This window comes from Haemorhous mexicanus, chromosome 17, assembly GCF_027477595.1.
Source record: "Haemorhous mexicanus isolate bHaeMex1 chromosome 17, bHaeMex1.pri, whole genome shotgun sequence".
In the NCBI taxonomy this organism is placed as follows: Eukaryota; Metazoa; Chordata; class Aves; order Passeriformes; family Fringillidae; genus Haemorhous; species Haemorhous mexicanus.
In genome coordinates, this window is record NC_082357.1 from 15,507,098 (window position 1) to 15,528,744 (window position 21,647).

At 56.3% G+C, this 21,647-nt stretch overlaps 1 protein-coding gene across 5 annotated transcripts in view; it reads left to right on the forward strand.

The window, feature by feature from the left end:
- NHERF2 (NHERF family PDZ scaffold protein 2) overlaps nucleotides 1-20,939 on the forward strand; it is a 37,073-nt gene extending 16,134 nt beyond the window's left edge. For 3 of the 5 annotated variants that reach the window (XM_059862117.1, XM_059862119.1, XM_059862120.1), the window contains exons 3-7: nucleotides 9,360-9,539; nucleotides 11,453-11,606; nucleotides 13,845-13,888; nucleotides 14,278-14,340; nucleotides 18,465-20,939. In XM_059862117.1, coding sequence (XP_059718100.1) covers nucleotides 9,360-9,539; nucleotides 11,453-11,606; nucleotides 13,845-13,888; nucleotides 14,278-14,340; nucleotides 18,465-18,623 — 600 coding nt within the window. In that variant the 3' untranslated portion in view covers nucleotides 18,624-20,939. The remainder of the gene's footprint in view (nucleotides 1-9,359; nucleotides 9,540-11,452; nucleotides 11,607-13,844; nucleotides 13,889-14,277; nucleotides 14,341-18,464) is intronic. The other 2 variants (XM_059862118.1, XM_059862121.1) reach the window with 1 other exon arrangement.
- Nucleotides 20,940-21,647: the final 708 nt, after the last annotated feature.

Below are 21,647 nucleotides of genomic sequence, written 5' to 3' on the forward strand. Positions count from 1 at the left end.
GCTGGGGACAGGGACAGGGACAGCTCCATCCCTGCTGACCCTGTGGGACTGACAGGGACAGGGACAGCTCCATCCCTGCTGACCCTGTGGGGTGACAGGGACAGGGACAGCTCCATCCCTGCTGATCCTGTGGGATGGACAGGGGACAGGGACAGCTCCATCCCTGCTGACCCTGTGGGGTGACAGGGACAGGGACAGCTCCATCCCTGCTGACCCTCTGGGGCTGGGCAGAGCTGGTGTCCCCACAGCAGGGCTGTGCCCATCAGGGACCCTCACTGGGCCTGTCCCCACTGGGGACACGAGGTGCCAAGCAGGAGTGGCCCTGTGAGAGGCCCCTTTGTGCTCAGGGATTTCCCTAAAGCTGCAGGGATGGCGCAGAGGGGCAAATCCAGGCTTACCCCGTGCCTGGGGCAGCTCTGGGGGAGGCTGAGCTGGGATTTCTTGGCAGGAGGTTTCCAGGAGTGAAGCCCTGGTGGGAGCTGTGAGGGAAGGGCTTTTCCCAGTGCTGGGCTGGTGCCATGCCACAGCCTGGCAATGCTGCCACCACGGGCTGCACCTCGGGCACCTCCCCACCCTCCACATCCTTCCTGCTCTTGTTTTCTCCTGCCTGGCACTTTCTTTGGATCACAGGGCTCTGGCAGGGTGCTGGCACAGCTCTGCATCCCACAGCTCCTGGCAGTGAGCTGGACCCTTGGGTGGAGGGCACAGGGAAGTGCAAACCTCTTCTTGCTGCTGCTCTGCTGGCATGGGGTGGTGGAGGGCCTCATTAACCTCTTGTGATGACTTTTGCACCCCCCTGGCACCAGTGACCCCCACTGTGCCCTCAGCTGTGCCCAAAAGGGCTGCAGGGCTCAGGGCAAGTGTCCCTGGGGCCAGCAGGACCCTGCTGAGGCTGGGTGCCCACTGTGGGCATCATCCTTCCCCTCCTTGCAGGGAGCTGTGCTGGGAGTCTGGGTTTTCCATGGCATGGCTCATCCCCCTCCTCCTCCTCCTCTCAGAGGCTGCCATCAGAGAACTCCCAGGAATACCCAAATTCCCAGGAGCTATCCCAGGAATACCCAAATGACCCTATCAGCTGCAGCCTGGCCCTGCTGGGCAGCCCTGGCCGTGTTCCATTGCTAATTGGAGTCACTCCCTGCCATCCTCATCCTCTGTGCTGCCTGCTGGCCCAGGAAGCCTGGCATGCATCCAGAGGGAGGGAGGGATGGGGGGATGCATCCAAGGGGCACTGGGGGGGTGCTGGTGCAGCCCCCAGGTGGGCAGGAGGGTGCTGGGGGAGCAGCACGAGCCTCAGTGTCTGCAGATAAAGCCCTGCATTTTAGAGCTGCTGTCCCTCCAGCTCAGCTGCAGCAATGGGAATAATTGCAGTAATTTGGGTAGTGCAGGAGATTTCAGTGAGGTGCAGCAGCCCAGGGCTGGGGCAGGCAGGTGAGGTGACACGGGCTGTGACAGCCAGGTGAGCACAGCGTGTGCTGTCACCACCAGGAGCCTGCAGCTCTCCTGGGGACACCGGAGGTGACCCTGCTGCTTTCAGGGTGATCACAGCCTCTCCCCAAAGCCTTTTGGTGGCAGCTCAGCCACGTTTGAGCTCCTCCTTCTCTGTGGGGCAGAGATGACCCCGGGCAGTCCCTGGGAGCCCCTGAGCTTGGTCCTGCTGAGATGGGGACGAGGGAGGTGTGGGAAGAGGGAGCATTCCCTGAGAGGCTCTGGGCTGCCAGCCCTGTGCTGGGGGAGTGAGGGCAGGATTTCCTCTTCTGACCATTGGTGTCAGAGCTGAAACACCTCCTGGGAACGGGGTGGGTGGTAATTACAGCTCTGCCTGCATGGAAATGGGAGCAGCCTGTTTGCTGCTCCTGCCCAGGGATTCATTCCCATTTTCTGCTCCTGCCCAGGGATTCATTCCCATTTTCTGCTCCTGCCCAGGGATTCATTCCCCTTTTCTGCTCCTGCCCAGGGATTCATTCCCATTTTCTGCTCCTGCCCAAGGATTTATTCCAGTTTTCTTCTCCTGCCCAAGGATTTATTCCAGTTTTCTGCTCCTGCCCAAGGATTTATTCCCATTTTCTGCTCCTGCCCAAGGATTTATTCCCATTTTCTGCTCCTGCCCAGGGATTCATTCCCGTTTTCTGCTCCTGCCCAGGGATTCATTCCCATTTTCTGCTCCTGCCCAAGGATTTATTCCTGTTTTCTGCTCCTGCCCAGGGATTTATTCCAGTTTTCTGCTCCTGCCCAAGGATTTATTCCCATTTTCTGCTCCTGCCCAAGGATTTATTCCCATTTTCTGCTCCTGCCCAGGGATTCATTCCCGTTTTCTGCTCCTGCCCAGGGATTCATTCCCATTTTCTGCTCCTGCCCAAGGATTTATTCCTGTTTTCTGCTCCTGCCCAGGGATTCATTCCCATTTTCTGCTCCTGCCCAGGGATTCATTCCCATTTTCTGCTCCTGCCCAGGGATTCATTCCCATTTTCTGTTCCTGCCCAAGGATTTATTCCTGTTTGCTGCTCCTGCCCAAGGATTTATTCCTGTTTGCTGCTCCTGCCCAAGGATTTATTCCCATTTTCTGCTCCTGCCCAAGGATTTATTCCCGTTTTCTGCTCCTGCCCAGGGATTTTCTGGATGCTGGAGCCGCCACCTTCCTGCCCAGTCCCAGCTCTGGCCCTGCAGGAAGGGGAGGAACATCTGCTTGTGTTTGGTGGGCCTGGCGTCCCAGCAGCCCCGTCTCCCCTCCCCCTCTGTTATTTATAGCGTTTCACCAACATCTGGAGTTTGAGCCCGCTCCAGCCGGGGGAGGGGCTGGGGGAGAGTGTGCGGCCGGCAGGAGGGAGGGAGGGAGGGATGGAGAGAGCCCCGAGCCCTCCCAGCAGGGATGGAGGGATGGAGGGAGGGATGGAGTGAGCCCTGAGCCCCGAGCCCTCCCAGCAGGGATGGAGGGATGGAGGCAGAGTCCTGAGCCCTCCCAGCAGGGATGGAGGGAGGGATGGAATGAGCCCCGAGCCCTCCCAGCCGGGAGGGAGGGATGGAAGAGCCCCAGGTCCTCCCAGCAGGGATGGAGGGATGGAGGCAGAGTCCTGAGCCCTCCCAGCAGGGATGGAGGCAGGGATGGAGTGAGCCCCGAGCCCTCCCAGGAGGGATGGAGGGATGGAAGAGCCCCAAGTCCTCCCAGGAGGGATGGAGTGAGCCCTGAGCCCTCCCAGCAGGGATGGAGGGATGGAATGAGCCCCAAGCCCTCCCAGCAGTGTGCAGGGGCTGCAGCATCCCAGCCTGGATGTGAGGCCCAGCCAGGCTTTGGGAAGCCCCAGGAGCATCCTGGCTGTGCTTTGGCAGCCCTGGGCATGGGGAGAGCTGCCCTGTCCTCTCCCCCCAGTGCAGCCCTGGGGGTGCTCTGCCTCCCCCCAGCCTCAGTCCCTCTCTCTGGGTGGGTTTGGGGCTCCTGGGGCATTGCTGTGAAAACTGGAGTCATTCCTGGGGAAGAGGAAGGGGAAGGGAGCCCAGCCCTGCAGAGCAGGGGGAGAAGGGAGGCAGCAGTCCTGCTCCAGCTGTGGCACCATCCCAAAGCCTCCTGCTCCCCATGGCACGGGCTGTGGGTGCTGGCAGCACTGAGGGCTCCTGCTTCCCCAGCTTTCCTCATCTTTGCTGTGATGCAGACAGTGGGGTTTCACCCCTCCCCTTCCCACACTGGTGACAAAAAGCTCCTTAAAGTTAAGCACATCCCTAAATCCGTGCAGAGGCAGCAGCCTTTGAGCTGCCCTCGGGACTGTGGTGATAACAGTGGCAATAAACTCCCCTCAGCTCCCAGTCTCACCAGTCCTGCCCTGCTGGGGGTGTGGATGGCTCCCTCGTTCTGGTGCTGCAGGATCCCCTGGGCCCCTTTCCTGCAGTGGGTTCTGCCCTTCCTTGGCTCCTTCCAGGCTCCCAGGGCTGCCCCTCCCTCCTCTGCCTGCTGGGGTTTGGGTTGGGGTCAGCATCCTGCACTTGTGCCCCCCTGCCCTGCATCCCTCAGTGCTGCTGCCTGCACTGCAGAGCCCCCGGTGCAGGGCACGGGCTGGGAATGCACACCAGGCCTCTGAGCAGTGTCCTCTGTCCCCTCAGGACACCTCTGTGTCCCCAGGTGTCCCCAGGGCAGGGCAGCAGCCCGGTGTCCCCCAGCCCTGGTGGGTTCTGCAGCTGAGGTTTGTTTTGGAGGGAGCAGAGGAGCTGTTTTCTGACCCAAACCACAGGAGAAGGAGGGGAAACACCGTGGCTGCTGCCTGAAAGTGTGTCAGCAATGGAAGTGAGGCAGGAATGCTCCTGCCTGGGTTTTCTCCAGCCCTGCCAAGCCGGGATGGAAAGGTTTGACCTGTCCTGGGTGATCCTGGAGTGCATCCAGGTGCTGCAGGTGCCAGCAGGGGTGGCTGGAGCTGGCTGGCAGAGCCCCTGGGATGGGCACGGGGGGCCAGGCTGGTGCTGGGAGCAGGGGAGGGGGTCCCAGGCAGGGCTGAGCCGATTGGGATCCCTGATCCCTGTGATTATGGTGGCACACCCAGCAGAGGAGCTTGGTGGAGTTCCAGCAAATCCCTAGTGGGGCAGGAGCAGGGCTGGAGCTCCTGCTGCCACCTGGGACACCCCAGGGACACCCCAGGGACACCCCAGGGACACCCTACCCTGCCAGCCTGTCCCTCAGCCTGGGAGGGGCTCTGGGGTGACCCTGTGCTGAGGGCTCAGTGACATCGTGGCCAAGGCACTGCAGGAGCCACCAGGACCCAGGGTGATGGTACCAACCTGGCCTCTAGACTAGCTCTGTGTGTGTCTGTGTCCCTCCTCCTCCTCCTCCTCCTCCTCCTCTCCTGGAGGACCCTCTGTCCACGCTGGCACTGCTGTGCCATATTTGGGTTTATTCCTTTATCAGGAGCCCAGCCCTCAGTGGCTTTCAGGGCATTCCAGCCCTTTGAGGGGCAGAGGGAATGGGGACAGTCCTGGCAGCCGGCCCCCAGTGTGGAGAGAGAGACCAGGGGGGCTCCTGCAGCTGTCTGGGCTGGCTCTGAAATGTCCTTTCTGTCCCTGTCCCTGCTCAGGGTTGGGCTGGGGGGGGCTGTGCACTGCAGGCTGGTTTGTGGGTCCCTGTCCCTTGGCACTGCCCTGACCCTGGCTCTGGGGAGCAGGGGACATCCCTGGCTGGGCTGTGGCACAGGAGGGTCCCTGGCCCTGGGGCTGAGAGCTGGGGAGGGGTTTTTGTAGGGCCAGGTGGGTTGGATGGCAGAGCCTGGGGGCTGCTCTGCTGCCCCTCAAACCCAGGAGGGGATTTTGGCTCCCTTGGCTGCTTCTGGGAGGGGATTCTGCCTTCCTGGAGGCTGCCAGTGCCAATTAATGGTGTGGAGCCCCTCGTTAATCAGAGCTGGTGACATTGGTGACACCAGCCCCCTGGTCACTGCAGGGGGGGCACAGAGCCAGGGCTGGGGCACCTATGGGCCAGGGGGCACCTTGGGGAGCCCCAGGTGACCCCCTGAGCCTGGGGTGTCCCTGAGGGACCCCAGTTCCCATCAGCAGAGCTGGAAACTCCAAGGGAAATGAAAAATCAGATGCTGCAAAGAGTTGCCATGAGATTGTGAGAGCTGGCAACACCCAATCAGTTTTTTTAAATTTTTTCTGCAAGCCTTTCATTGTTATTTAATGTCTTGTTTGTGCATTTTTAAATGGAGCAGCTTGAGCTGAGCTTCCAAGACCTTTTCCTTGGAAAATGCAGCAGCTTTGGCCCAGGCTGCAGCTCCAGGGCTGGGTGTGAGTGCACTTCACCTGCAGGCAGCATTTACCTGCACAGACACCCCTGGGCACGGCACAGGCAGGGATGGAGCGTGCCACTGGACGTGCCTGGGCTCCTGGGGAAAAGAAAAAAAAAAATCTTCATTTTGCAGGGTTTTTTTGGCAAAATCTTCATTTTGAAGGGTTTTTTTTGGCAAAAATCTTCATTTTGAAGGGGTTTCTTGGGCAAAAATCTTCATTTTGCAGGGTTTTTTTTGGGCAAAATCTTCCTTTTGAAGGGATTTTTTTTGGGCAAAAATCTTCATTTTGAAGGGTTTTTTTTTTTGGCAAAATCTTCATTTTGAAGGGGTTTTTTGGGTAAAGTCTTCATTTTGCAGGAGTTTTGCTTTTTTTTTGGCAAAATCTTCATTTTGCAGGGGTTTTTTTGGGCAAAAATCTTCATTTTGCAGGATTTTTTTTTTTTTTGGGCAAAATCTTCATTTTGAAGGGTTGTTTTGGGCAAAAATCTTCATTTTGCAGGTTGGTTTTTTTGGGCAAAATCTTAATTTTGCAGGTTGGTTTTTTTTGGGTTTTTTTTTTGCAAAATCGTCATTTTGCAGTTTTTGGTTTTTTTTTTCAAAATCTTCATTTTGCAGGTGTTGTTTTTTTTTTTTTTTTTGGCAAAATCTTCATTTTGCAGGGTTTTTTGGTTTGGTGGGGTTTTTTTTGGTTTGGTTTTTTTTTTTCTTCTTCTTTTTTTTTTTTTTTTTGATGCGTGGGCAATTTTTGGCTTTGTGAGCCCAAAAAGTGGAGCTGAATTTAGTTGCTTTGCAGCGTGCATGGGGATGTAACTCGATCCTTTGCGAGAGGAGGGGGGAAGCAGAGCAGCCACCCCCGGAGCCCTCCTGCAGCAGGACCCTGGGAAGCCCCGGGAACGCTGCTCTTCCCGGGAAACTCGGGTTTCACAGAGGCCAAATCCCCCTGGGAGCTGGGGAAATTTCTGCCCAGAGCACAAGCAGGGGAAGGCTGGCAGGGAGCAGAGCTGGCAGGAGAGGCAGCAGCTCCTGGCACTGCTGGGGCTGTGAGCAGGGCTGGGGGAGGCTCAGCCCCTCTTAATCCCAGAGAGGGGCTTTGCAGAGCTCAGCTCCGAGAGCTGTTTTTTCCAGCAGCCAAGGATTGTGTTTGCTGGGAGGTTTAAGAGCCCAGCAAAAGCCCCGATCATCTCTGCAGGAGGATAAGCAGTTTTCCCCCCCAGGATTTCTGCCCAGAACAGATGCTGAATTGGGATTAGTTTTTATATGTGTGTATTTAAAAATAAATGTTTTGGATTCATTCCAGTTAAGGGCCTTAGGTTGGAGGCTGGGAGCAGCAGGAGCCCACGCAGGACGTGGCACGAGCCAGCAGCTCCCAGCCAGGCCATCCTGCAGTGAAGCTTTTCCCTCTGTTCAGTGAGTGATTTGATTTCACTGCTGATCCCTGGAGGAGGAGGGACTGACCCTGCCAGGTGTCCCCAAGGGACCCCCACGCTGGCACAGCACCTCCAGCCCAGATTTTTGGGGGATTCTCAGTGATTTCTCTGTGTTTTCACACTGCTGCAGGAGCTCTGGCCCTGTAGGGATGGAGCAGGAGGAAAAAGGCTTTAGAAGGTCTTTTTTAAACCCGACTAGGTGATGCCAGGTGGGTTTTGGTGATGCCAGCTGCACTTTGGTGACCCCAGAGGCGCTCCCCTTGTCCTGCACACAGAGCCCCGTGTGTCCTTTAAGGTCACTGGAGTTGAATCATTTCCTGTTTTCCCCAGTGCTTGAAGAGCTCCCAGGCAGGCTGGAAATGTTTGCAGATAGGGTGAGCTGCCTGCTCTGGGGCCGTGGGAAAAGTGCAGCAGGGTTCAGGGTGCACAGGGGGAGGATGGGGCTGCAGGGCTGCCCTGGTGTGAGCAGGTGGAGGAGGGGCTTGGAGCCCCATCCTGCTTGGGGCTGCCACTGGTATCATCGTTTTTGCCCTTGATGAACCCATCTGGGGTTGGATGTCAGCACCACGAGCTGGTTTTTAATGAAAAACTGAGGGAATCTCTGTAAAATTCAGGAGCAGTTTTGAGTGTGCCCCCCTGCCTGTGAAGGGCACTGCTGGTGGTGACCCTTGTGTGAGATTCCTGGTGTGAGAGCAGTTCTTGAGGAATTTGGTGGTCAAGGTGCCCCTGCTGTGCCAGAGGAAAGACTCAGTCCTGAGTGCTGGGCTCTGGGGAATTCTGCTTGAGCAGGGAGATTGCACTTGGATGGCCCTCCCTGGTTCTTCCCTGCTGAGCCATTCTGTGTCTGTGGCTGGGCATTTTGCATCCCTGATCCTTCCTGGATGCTGGGGTCGGGCTGGTGCTGAGCCCTGATCTGTGTCTGTCCCCCTGGGCATTGCAGCCACAGCCAGAATTCCCAGAGCAGCTAGGGCTGGATCCCTGGCAGTGTCCCAGGCCAGGCTGGACAGGGCTGGGAGCAGCCTGGGGCAGTGGGAGGTGTCCCTGCCATGGCAGGGGGCTGGAACAAGGTGATCTGTGAGGTCCCTTCCACCCCATCTGGAATTCCATGCAAATCCCATCCCCCAGCACAGGGATCCCTGGTAGATCCTGTGTGGCCCCACCTTGTTCTCCTCTGTAAAACCCCTCCTTGAGGGGATGAGGGAGTTGGGGGTTTGGTGTTTCATGGTGCCTTTTGACCAGGGGGAAAGGAGGAGGAAATTGCTGCCTGGATTTTTAATTTGGAGGGAGAGGCTGTGAGAGATTTCCCTGTGAGTGTGATCCCAGACCAATCCTCTCCATGGGCAGGAGGGGAGCCGTGGTGCTCCTGCTGAGGGAAGGCTCAAACTCATCCAGGGGGGATGTTTTCCTTAAAGCCTGGGTGAGAATGAACAAATGAGCACCCTGGATCTCCGAGGTGCCTCTGGCAGGGCTGTGGTGCTGTGCCACAAGCTGGAGCTGCCTGCCACGAGGGCTCCTGCTGGGAATGGAGTGGGTCCTGAAGACCTGGAGAAAACCAGGAGCTGTTGCTCCCTGGCTGCCCTGAGGAGCCTTAAAGCATTCTCCATGGCATGGGGAGAGGCACTGAGCTCCTGCTGTGCCCCTGTGCTGTTCATCCTGCCCAGCTCAGCCTCCCCCAGCCTCAGGGAGCTCTTGGATGTTCGGGTTCATCCCCTCCCAGGAGGAGGGACTGGGATGATGGCACCAGCGGGTGATGCTGGTGTCACCGAGGCCGAGGGAGTGGCTCTGCCTTAAATACCTGTCTGAGGTTAATCCCAGGTCTGGGAGGGCCTGGCCAAAGCTCAGCTGGGCCTTGGTTCCTCCGTGCCCGGGGCTGGGGCTTGGCCCCTGCCGGGTTTGGGAGGGGAGGGGTCCCAGCCTATGGGTGGATGAATCTGAGCCACTCCTGCTGAAGGAAATGCATTTTTTGTTTTGTTTTCATTTTTCTGGAGTGGTTTTGGACAATTGGGTTTCGAAAATAGACTCAATGAGAGGAAATCCATTTGTTCCCCTGTCCCCACGCTGAGGACGGGGACGGCGCTTCCTCGGGGCTCTGCTCACGGTCACATCTGCCGGGAGCCGCCCCAAAGCCATCCACTCACCGCCGTGCCTCGTCTCCCCCACCCTCTCCTCCATGAAGCAGGACCTAAACGGGCAGAAGGAGCTGTGCCCACGCCTGTGCCACCTGAAGAAAGGCCCCAATGGCTACGGCTTCAACCTGCACAGCGAGAAGTCCCGGCCGGGGCAGTTCATCCGCTCCGTGGATCCCGACTCGCCGGCAGCCCGGGCAGGGCTGCGGCCCCAGGACCGCCTGGTGGAGGTAACAACGGGGGGCAGCAGCACGGGTGGGACCCTGGGCAGGCTGGGACACCCCCCAGCCCGTCACCTTCCCCATCTGAACCCCCTGTGCTGCTCTAATTGGAGTGCCAGGGCTGGCGGGGCTGCCCCGGCTCTGTGCTCCCTCCTCTCCTCCATTTGGGAGCTCTGGGCAGGATTGCAGAGTAGAAACTTGGAATTGTTTTTAGGCTGGAAAAACCCTCCAAGACTGCTGAGTCCTGCCGTTCCCCAGCACTGCCAAGGCCACCCGTGTCCCCAGGGTGCTGTGCTGGCCCTGGCTGGCACCAGGGAGGGTCGGGCAGGTGGCTGTGGGCATAAGGCCAGGTTGGTGCTGCCCAGCTGAGCTGATGCCCTGCCAGGGAATGCTGGGAAACACAGGGGAAAAGGCTTTGCAGAGATTTTAAGACACAAAATTATGAAAGATGAGGGGAAAGTGTTCTTGGAAGCCTCTTGCTGGTTACCACGTGCTGGACAGCACTTCTTGCCCGAGAAGGGGCTGGGAATTGCCCTCTCTTTGGCTTGTGTGCTGTGGTGTTCCTGGAGGAGGAGGTGCCCCCATCCAGAGCTGCCTGTCTGGGCACACACAGCAGCCATGCCCCCTTTCCCTGTGGGAGCACATGGATGTCCCCTGCTTGGGCTGTTCCCCAGGAGGCTGAACCCCAAAACCACCCCCAGAGACCGAGCCGTGGCCCTCGCTGCCAGCTCAGAGCAGGAATGGGGTTGGCACCCTGGAAGAGTGTGAGCTGGGGAAATCCTGAGGGCAGAGCACTCTCCTGCTCCCCAGCCCCATGAGGAATTACTCCCCAGGCACTGGGAGCTGCTGTCCTTCCCCAGCAGCTGAAAGTTTAATGCTGGGAGCAGCGTGGGGCCGGGCGGGCACGGGTGGCACTGCCTGCCTGGTGTCACATCCAGGGGTCGTGTTATTTATTGATGGGCTTGGCCCAGGGCCTGGCACACACAAAGCAGCTCAGGGTGAGCAGCTGAGCTCAGAAACCTGATCCCCTCCCTGCCTGCTCTTTGGGGCTGGGATAAATATTTGATGCCCCCCAGGCCTGTGCCAGGGTGGGGGGAGAGCAGCCCTGGCATGGATTGGGGTGAGCTGGAGTGGCAGGCCAGGGATGGAGCAGGGCTGTGAGCTGGCAGCTGGGGCTGGCAGCACCTGGGATGAGGGGCAGAGCCTGGGAGGGGATTCTGCTCAGCCCAGCCCTTGCCCTGAGGAGCAGGGGAGCCTGCTTCCCTGCAGAGGGGATCCCAGAGTGTGGAGCCCAGGCTCTGCTCGTCCCTTTGGATGAGGAGGAGCACTGGGTCGTGCCGAGGCTGTCCCCGGTGGGACAAAGGGTGATTCATTGCCACCGAACAATGTCCTGAGTCACCATTGTCCCCGCGCCGCAGGGACAATCGGGATCAGGTTCCCTGGAGGTCCTGGCTCGCAGGGCAGGGCAGGGAGGGATGAATCCCTACCCCAGGCACAGGGACTCGCCCATCAGGGGCACAAAAATCCCAGGTTTTCCTCTCCGAGGGATGGAGGGTGGCACTGATGCCTCAGGACACGGGGGTGCACCCAGCCCACTGTGCCCACGGAGAGCCTGAGATTTGGGGCACATCCAGGGGGAAGGCTGGGCTTGGCAGCACCAGAGAGGGCAGGCAGAGCGTTCTGGGGGGAGCCTGGGCTCTGAGGTTGCCCATGGATGTGTTTGGGATGCAGCCAGAGGCGGGAGGTAACACGGAGGATGCTCTGGGGGGGTTTAGGAGACTTGGCTGGAGAGGGGGAAGGAAAAAGCCTTCCTGTCCTCCCAGCAGGAAGAGAGAAAGGAAAACGCCATCCCCCGGGGAAGGAGGGGGTCTGGGAGGCAGGAGCAGCCCTGTGGGCTGGGCTGTGATGGCATCTCCGTGCAGGTGAACGGGATAAACGTGGAGGGGCTGCGGCACTCGGAGGTGGTGTCCCACATCAAGGCCAGGGAGAGCGAGGCCAGGCTCCTGGTGGTGGACCCCGAGACAGACGAGTACTTCAAGAAGCTGGGGGTGACCCCCACGGAGGAGCACAGCAAAGGTGAGGCCTCCCTTTCCCAGGGTGACTCAGGGGTGGGATCACAGGCACAGTCACATTTCCCTCCTGCCTCATCCCTCAGTAGTTTCCTGAGCACCACCCAGCTATTTATAAATAGTGAGGATCCACCCTCCCCCAGCCAAAAAACACTTTGTGCTTTTAGACTGTGAGTAATGAACTCTGGAGCTCGCTGCCCACCCCAGGCACTGAGGTGTGCTGGGGTTTGGGGGACCCTTCAAGGCCAGGTTGGACAGGGCTGCTCGGGTGGGAGGTGTCACTGTAGGACACAAAACACAATCTGCCCTCAGGGGGAAGAAAAGGGAACGTTTGTTTTCTGACTCCAGCATTTATAGATTTCTAAAAGTGACAGTGGCTTGGAGGGTGACAGTGCCACCTCTCCAATGGCACTGGACAAACCAACAGCCCATCAAATTTCTCTTCTTCCATCAAAGAATGCCAAAGAATGAGTTATTGACAGAAAGTGTGTGAGAAAGTTTGTTACAGGAATGTAAACATCAGAAGGCTTAAAAAATCTTAAAAAATCAAAGTGACAGAAGGTGTCCCTGCCCGTGGTGGGACTGGGTGAGCTTTAAGCTCCCTTCCAACCCCAACCACTCCATTCTGTGGTTCCCTGGTTGCTCTCTGCTCCAGTGAAGGAGCCCCTGGAGAGTCCCCGTGCAGAGGGAAGGGCTCCACGCCGGCTGATCAGGGCATGGCAGGGGCAGGACATGCTCTCCTGGCTGCTGAAACCTGGCAGGGAGAGCTGCTCAGGCAGTGCCCAGCCTGCCCTGCTCGGGAGGGGACGCAGCTCCCAGCCTGGCCCGTGCCCTGCTCAAAGGGCAGCTCTGTTCCCAGCACAGCTGCTCCTTGTCTGACTCCGGGGTGCTCAATGGGCAGGTTTGTCCCCAGAAGTGGGTCAGGCCCTGCTGGGGAGCCACAGGGTGTCAGATGCTCCGGGAGGAGCAGGGGCTGGCTGCTGGCCCTGCCACAAAGGAGCCCTTGTTCCAGGAGGGGACAGAGCCCTGGGAGGGGGGCTGGGGGCTCCAGGCCCTGCGTTCCCCAGGGAGCAGGAGTTTGAGGAGACTGGCACCTGCCAGGTGCCAAAGGGCTCTGGTAAATCCTGCTGCTTGCAGGGTGAGAGGAGATGATAATCATTGTCCTCTTGAACTGACCTGCTGTGACCTCAGAGTGACACTTCCCAAGCCTTGCAGCTCCTCCTGAGCACCCCAACCTTTAACCAGATGAGTGGCTTTTACATTTAGCATTTCTAGATATGGCTAATTTGGTTTGGAAGCCCAGCCCCACTTTTCTATTCCTTGTCATCTGAAGCTTCTCATTTCAATAATTTAAAATTTAGCTACTTACAATACCAGAGACATAAACATCTGTGTGAGCTGCCTCTGCTGATGCTCATGGCTCAGGGCTTATCCTACTCTAGGCATATAAATATTCAAGGGTCCCAAAGCCACAGGGAGGTTTTTGCACCAGCACACTCTCAAAATCACAATTTAGGTTTATTCTTCTGCTTTGCCCCAGAAATCCCTGCAGTCTGCAGTGATGCAGCCCCCAGTCAGTCCCTAGGGACAGCATCCATGCTTGACATGATTCAGTTATTAATCCTGTCCTAATTAACACATCTGTTAGTCTGGGACAGAGACACGGGCGTGCCTGGGGCAGTGACTTGATCGTGGTGACTGGCAGCTTAGCTGCAGAAAATTTGCCATTGTGTGGGCTATTGTTAGAGCAAATCATTGGAAGTGAGCAAAAAAAAAAAAAATTCCAGAGTGCCTGGAGAGCGGGTTGTGTGCCAGACACTGCTGGGGCAACACCGTGGTGGGGATTTGGGTGAGGATTTTTGAGCTGACTTTTAAGATTTTTGATTAAAGAATTTATGAAAAAAAACTAATGGTCAAAAAAAAAAAAAAGAAAAAAGGGGCAGGATAGTGGCTGTAGAAGGAGGTTACTTGGTCCATCTCCTGGCAGGTGATGGATCAGGTTTTCCTCTGATCAAAAGGGTGGAAGGGAGGGAATTCAGGGGGTCTGGCAGGGATGTGGGTCTGGAAGGGCACAGGGAGAGGGGAAAGGCTTTTGTGTGGGCTGGGAAGGAGCACAGAGTGAAGGGACAGGATGAGCTGGCTGGGTGGGCAGAGCAGGAGGGGCTGGCTGGGTGCAGGTGGTGCTGCTGGGGCAGCAGTCCCAGCTGAGGGTGCTCACTGTGTGCTCTGTGTTCACTGTGTCCAGGTGTGCCACCCCAGCCCATGACAAATGGATCTGCACAGACCCAGGTGAGTCCCCACCTGCCCCAGAGAGGCTGAGAGAGGGGGAGTGGGCAGGAGGGATCAGGGTCTGTCCCTGGCTCCCCCCTGTGCCAGCTGAGCCTGCATGCCCGAGTCCCCAAGGCTCATTTAGCTCAGCTTTGCTGCTGCCTGCTTTAATTGCTGCCCACCACAGCTTAATTTAGGGCTGAGCAAGGCCAGTTTCAGCCCCATTTGGTGCCAGGGAGAGAGGGGGAGCTGCAGTGTCCCCGTTGGGGCTGGGGGGTTCTGCTGGGATCCCAGGGTCCCCTCAGCAGGAGCATCCCCTCCCTGCAGGCTCCATTCCAGCCCAGCCCTGGGGGTTTTTGGTGTCTAACTCTGCCTGGCACAGACCACACTGACATTTTCCTTCCCTCCAGCTGAATGGGGGATCCACATCTTCATCTCACAGCGACCTGCAGAGCCCTGGGAAGGAATCTGAGGTAAAACCCCAAACAAACTCCTCCTGTCCCCTCCACGCCCGGCTGGGGCTGCAGTCCTGCCCCACAGTGCTGTGGGCAGGAGGATTCAGTTTAGCTCCCAGACTTGGGCTCTCTTGTACCCCCCAGCAACCAAAACCCAGGCTGTCCTCTCATCCCCTGCACGGGGGGGTTCACTGGCAGCTCCTTGGGCAGGGGGTCCTGCTTGGGTGGTCTGGGGGGTGAAGGGATGTCTGCAGGATCTGGGATCTGAGCTAATTGCACTGATGAGCTGCAGCAAGGCTGGGAACCCGTGAGGAACAGAGCTGTGAGGCTCAAGAGCTGCTAGCAAGACAGGCTAAAATTCAAAAAAAGCCAATTATTTTTTTTTTTTTTCGTTTGGAGCACGGTGAATTTATCACAGTGTTTAAAGGAGGGGAGGAGTTGGTTTTGGTGGCAGGCTGGGCTGAAGGGGTTTCTGTGGTCTGGCTCAGCACTGGAAAGGGGCAAAACTTGTTGGGCAAGGTGAAGTGGCAACCACAAGTCAACACAAGGCATGGTTTGGCACTCTCAGGCGTTAATAATTTAGCAGGGTTTTCCTCTTGAAATAAGAAAAGGGATTTGCAAAGTGCTCAGAAATTTATCTTTGGCACAAGGTTCTGCTATAAATAGAGCAAAGTCTCCATGCAGGTGCCCCAGGGGGGGTCTCTGCCCTGCTGTGCCCTGCCCCAGGACCCTTGGGAGCAGCACTGTGCCCGCCCTGAGTGCTCAGGTGCCTCTCTGGGCACCAGCTGTGCCAGGCGCCTGCCATCTGCCAGTCTCCCTGAATAATGCATGTCCTGGTGCAGTGGTCTGCCCCGGGACATGCAGGCTGTGTCCTGTCCTCTGGGGAGCCTTGTGTTGTCCCCCCGAGGCACCCTTGGGCTGCTGCAGGGTGGCTGCCCCAGCAGTCAGAGTCCCTGGGCTGGGGGGTTGGGAAAGGGGCTCTGCTGGAGCCCTCCTGCCACGGAGACACCCGGGGGCTGCTCAGGGCTGTCCTGGCCAGGAGGCAAAGTGCCTGGGGCTTCCCTGGGCTCTTGCTTGTTGTGCAGCTGGAGGAAATCCTCCCTGGGAGGGGTTGTGGAGGCCTGGAGGTGCCAGGGAGGTGCTGGGGTCCCCAGAGGAACACCTGGGTGACAAGGTGACAAGGTGGGCATGGCGTTGATGCACTGGGATGCCCCCAGCAAAGGGGAGAGAATGGTGCACCTGGCTCCATTGGTATCAGAAGGCTAATTAATTACTTTATTCTACTGTATTATTAATTACTTTATTCTACTGTATTATTAATTACTTTTTATACCATATTATTAATTACTTTATTTTACTATATTATTAATTACTTTATTCTACTGTATTATTAATTACTTTATTCTACTATATTATTATTTTATTCTACTATATTATTCATTACTATATTCTATTATATTATTAATTATTTTATTCTACTATATCATTAATTACTTTATTCTACTATATTATTACTTTATTCTACTATATTATTAATTACTTTATTATACTGTATTATTAATTACTTTATTCTATTATAATATTAATTATTTAATTCTACTATATTATTAATTACTTTATTCTACTGTATTATTAATTACTTTATTCTACTATATTATTAATTACTATATTCTACTATATTATTAATTACTTTATTCTACTATATTATTACTTTATTATACTATATTATTAATTACTTTATTCTACTATACTATTCCTTTATTCTACTATATTATTAATTACTTTATTCTACTATATTATTAATTACTATATTCTACTATATTATTAATTACTTTCTCATACTCTATTATTAATTACTTTTTTATACTATATTATTAATTACTTTTTATACGATATTATTAATTACTTTATTCTACTATATTATTAATTACTTTATTCTACTATATTATTCATTACTATATTCTACTATATTATTAATTACTTTATTCTACTATATTATTCATTACTTTATTATACTCTATTATTAATTACTTTATTATACTCTATTATTAATTACTTTATTCTACTATATTATTCATTACTATATTCTATTATATTATTAATTACTATATTCTACTGTATTATTCTATACAGTATTCTATTCTATATTATTCTATCTAAACTGAGCCTGCCCAGCACTCAGCTCTGCACACACTGTCCTGACACAAACACACACACACACACATGCACACACACACACACTCACACACACACACACCCACACACACACACACACACACCCCTGGCCCTGATAGCCAAGGATCCAAACCCAGCACTGTGGGCAAACAATCTCCATGCTGCATTCTGCTGTGGCACAAACACGGGCACAGCAAGTGATGTGATGAGAATTGGGTTTTCTCTCTCTGAGGTTCAGAGAGTGTGAACCCCAGAAATGTTCTTGGGAAGATGTGCATTGCTTTTCTCTGTGAGGAGAAACGTGGGGCTACAGGCCTGGGGCACAGCTGGTGATCCTGGGGGTTTGCAGCCCCTGGGATGTCCCTTGGGCACTGCAGTGCCATGGCATGGGGCACAGCTGGTGATCCTGGGGGTTTGCAGCCTCTGTGATGTCCCTTGGGCACTGCAGTGCCATGGCCTGGGGCACAGCTGGTGATCCTGGGGGTTTGCAGCCTGGGGATGTCCCTTGGGCACTGCAGTGCCATGTTATGGGGCACAGCTGGTGATCCTGGGGGTTTGCAGCCTGGGGATGTCCCTTGGGCATGGCAGTGCCATGTTATGGGGCACAGCTGGTGATCCTGGGGGTTTGCAGCCTCAGGGATGTCCCTTGGGCACTGCAGTGCCATGTCATGGGGCACAGCTGGTGATCCTGGGGGTTTGCAGCCTGGGGATGTCCCTTGGGCATGGCAGTGCCATGTTATGGGGCACAGCTGGTGATCCTGGGGGTTTGCAGCCCCTGTGATGTCCCTTGGGCACTGCAGTGCCATGGCCTCGGGCACAGCTGGTGATCCTGGGGGTTTGCAGCCTGGGGATGTCCCTTGGGCACTGCAGTGCCATGTCATGGGGCACAGCTGGTGATCCTGGGGGTTTGCAGCCTGGGGATGTCCCTTGGGCATGGCAGTGCCATGGCCTGGGGCACAGCTGGTGATCCTGGGGGTTTGCAGCCCCTGTGATGTCCCTTGGGCACTGCAGTGCCATGGCATGGGGCACAGCTGGTGATCCTGGGGGTTTGCAGCCTGGGGATGTCCCTTGGGCATGGCAGTGCCATGGCCTGGGGCACAGCTGGTGATCCTGGGTGTTTGCAGCCCCTGTGATGTCCCTTAGGCACTGCAGTGCCATGTTATGGGGCACAGCTGGTGATCCTGGGGGTTTGCAGCCCCTGGGATGTCCCTTGGGCACTGCAGTGCCATGGCATGGGGCACAGCTGGTGATCCTGGGGGTTTGCAGCCTGGGGATGTCCCTTGGGCATGGCAGTGCCATGGCCTGGGGCACAGCTGGTGATCCTGGGGCATTGCAGCCCCTGGGATGTCCCTTGGGCATGGCAGTGCCATGGCCTGGGGCACAGCTGGTGATCCTGGGGGTTTGCAGCCCCTGGGATGTCCCTTGGGCATGGCAGTGCCATGTTATGGGGCACAGCTGGTGATCCTGGGGGTTTGCAGCCCCTGTGATGTCCCTTGGGCACTGCAGTGCCATGGCATGGGGCACAGCTGGTGATCCTGGGGGTTTGCAGCCCCTGGGATGTCCCTTGGGCACTGCAGTGCCATGTCATGGGGCACAGCTGGTGATCCTGGGCGTTTGCAGCCCCTGGGATGTCCCTTGGGCATGGCAGTGCCATGGCATGGGGCACAGCTGGTGATCCTGGGGGTTTGCAGCCCCTGGGATGTCCCTTGGGCATGGCAGTGCCATGGCCTGGGGCACAGCTGGTGATCCTGGGGGTTTCCAGCCCCTGGGATGTCCCTTGGGCACGGCAGTGCCATGTTATGGGGCACAGCTGGTGATCCTGGGGCATTGCAGCCCCTGGGATGTCCCTTGGGCACTGCAGTGCCACATGGCATGGGGCACAGCTGGTGATCCTGGGGGTTTGCAGCCCCTGGGATGTCCCTTGGGCACGGCAGTGCTGGCAGTGCTGGCAGCTCTGTCCCTTGCAGGACGGTGACACGGACAAGAAGGACCCGTTTGAGGAGAGTGGGCTGAGCCTGAGCCCCACGGCCGCCGAGGCCAAGGAGAAGGTGAGGGCCAAGCGTGTGAAGAAGCGAGCGCCGCAGATGGACTGGAACAAGAAACGGGAGATTTTCAGCAATTTCTGAGCCCTGCTGGCTGCTCCCCTCCCGCCCAGCTCGGACCTTGCTGAGGTGCCCACGCCCTGTCCTGCGGTGTCCACGTGAGATGCTTTGTGCTCTGCTCTTCACTGGTTGCTTTTACAAGGCGTATTTTAAAGCCCTTTTTATTTTTATTTTTTATTATTATTGTTGTTATTATTATTATTGTTGTTACTCACCAGCGATTCTCATAAGAAAAATGTGACCAAAGCTCCTTTTCTTGCTTGCTCTGAGCCTGGCTCGGCTGCCTGCCGTCCCCGTTCCTGTGAGAAAGGACTGGAAGAATTTTAACTCTTCTTTCTTACCTGCAGCATTTAGGCTTCTGTTACTTCTTTTTTTTGGCTTTTTATGTGGGGTGTTTTGGCTTTGTGGGTGTCCCAGACTGAGCCCCGTGGGCTGCTCTGTGCCCCTGTGGATGGAAACATCTCATGGCTCATGGTGGGGGTGCCAGGAACCCCCTCCCCAGCTCCCCCTGCCCAGCATGAGCTGCTCCCACCATGGGAAAATGGACTGTGGCTGGAAATTGTTCGTTGGCTTTGCTATTGAAGCAAAACATTTGTTTTGTTGGGTTTTTTCTTTGTTTGTTTGTTTTTTAATGAAGTCCCACGTGTTTCCAGTTAGTTTAGGAACCTCCCCCTCACCAGCAGCCCCTGTCCAGGCAGTAAAAGCCCATTTTTCACCCCAAGCAGCTCTGCAGAGGGGAGAGGGGGGGTTTAAAAGCAAACCCCAACCCCCAGGGCACAGCCCTGCCTACCTGCAGCCGTGGATGTGGCAGGGGAGGGAGGAGCAGGGCCAGTCCTGCCCCATGGAGCACGGAGAGCCAGGAGATGCTGCAGAGCCCCTCTGGACACACCTGGCACTGGGGGTGACCAGCTCTGCTGCCAGGGGGGAGCCCAGGGATGCAGCTCCAGCTGGGGCTGGTGCAGGCCCCACCTGGGCTGGGTTTGGTGTCCCCAGCCCAGGAGTGTCACCGTGGGAAGGACATCCTCTGAAGCTGTGGGGTGTCCCTGGGGCTGCAGGTGGAGCAGGCTCTGGTGGGATGGGGTGGGCAGCACCCCTGGCCTCCTCCAAAGCCCCTCAGAGTGTATCTTCAGAGCACTACAGGTGAAGTCATCTCAGCTCATTTCAGTCCATTTCAGCCCCAGTGCTGCCTCTGGCTGTGGCAGTGGAGGTGACTCAGCTGAGCTGCAGCTCCCAGGGAGCAGAGCTGGGTGACCAGGGCAGGGGCTGGGGCTGCCCCACTCCCTGCCCTGCCCCAGCAGGATCCCAGCCCTGCTGTGGGAAGGGACTGGGGGCACCAAGCCCCTTTTCCCAGCTGAGGGCAGGCAGCAGTGGTCAGCAGGCTGTGCCCTGCCTCACTCCAGCCCCTCTGGGGTGGAACCCTTGGCTGGGCAGCGTGCTGTGGGTGTGGGAACGGCTCTGCACGGATTTCCTCAGGGATTTCCAAATGGTGGAGCTCAAAGGTGCCTTATGCCATCCTCTGCTCTCCTCAGCAGTGGGCTGGGGCTCAGCACAGGGTGTTTGGCTCCCCTGGGCAGCCGCTGGTGCCCGTGGCCTTATGCTGCTGGCAGGAGAGTGTGGAGAGCCTCAGGGGTGAAGGAGATGAGTTCTCTTTATGAAAGTTATCTCTTAGGATTGTCGATGGGCTGGACAGGTCGAAAATAATGACTTTGGAGAGGAACTGGTGCAGGTGTTTGGCTGTGGGTGACGAGACAGGACGTGGGGGTGATGGGGGATGTGGAGAGGCTGCCGCCCCTCGGGGCTCTGCCATTAACAAGACACCTCTTCCCCATCCCACTTCAAGCTACCTGCTCTCTTTTTGGCCCCCTAAATGCTGTCTTCTCTCTGGGTAGTGTTTGGAAGGAGCCCCTCTTTCCCATGCTGTGCCCGCGTCGCCAAACCCCGGCAGCGCCCGGGCCGGGCAGGGCAGAGCAGTGCCAGGACACCCTGGTGACATCAGAGAGCACAGACCTGGTGTCAGCACCCCACTTCTCATCCCAGACTGCTGGAGTTGAGGGGGGGAAGAAAAAAAAAACCTTGTGTAGTGTTGAATGTGGATCAAAAGAAATCAGGTGTGCAACCCCGTGTTGGTGAGATTGCAAACCTTAATCTGTTAGTCCGAGGAAACTGCTCCTGGTTGAAGCATTACTGCATTCCTGACATCTTGTTGTAGCTCAGTAGCAATTATTCAGTTCCTGTACATTTAACTTGGAAAAGAAAAATCAATAAAGTCTAAGGCTGGCAGCAGCACTGCAAACCCATATGTACACTGTAATGTCAGTAATAAACTTGGTTTGCCATGGACCCAGCGCTGATCTGCTCCTTCCTCAGCGGCTCAGGGAGCCCGGGGCGGAACTGCAGCCCTGCAGCACATTGTAAACTTTGCTTCCTCTTTAAAGAGGAGCTGGGATTACGCCTTTGAAGCTCCACAATGAAGTCGGCACTGCCCTTTCTTTGAAGAACAAAACGCAGGGGTGGTGCTGCCCTGTCAGCTCCCGGGGACACAGCCTGGCTGCTGTACCCCTTGTGGCACACACAGAGTGGCACTGGCTCAGCCCCTGCCCTGCTGCCAGCACCCAGGGGTCACTCGTGCAGGCAGTGATTCCTCTGCTCCTGCCTTGGGAAGGCTTCAGCTGCACCTCAGAATCCCCCAGCATCACCAAGGCTGGAAAAGATCTCCAGGATCATCAAGTCCATCCCCAGAGCTCTGAGTGCCACATCCAGGCCTTCCCTGGACACCTGCAGGGATGGGAGCTCCACCACCTCCCTGGGCAGCCCCTTCCAGTGTTTAACACCTTTCCCATGAAGGAATCTCTGCTGCTGTCCAGCCTGGATGTCCCCTGGCCCAGCTCCTGTCCTGGTGGCAGCACAGCTGGGTGGGTGGCAGGGCAGGGCAGGTGTGTGCTGCCTGCTCAGCCCAGCCTGGCAGGGCAGGTTGCCATGGTTCAGCCCTGCTGAGGTCACCCACGTTCTCCTCCCCTCAGCCAGTGTCACACAAATGCCAGCAAACCT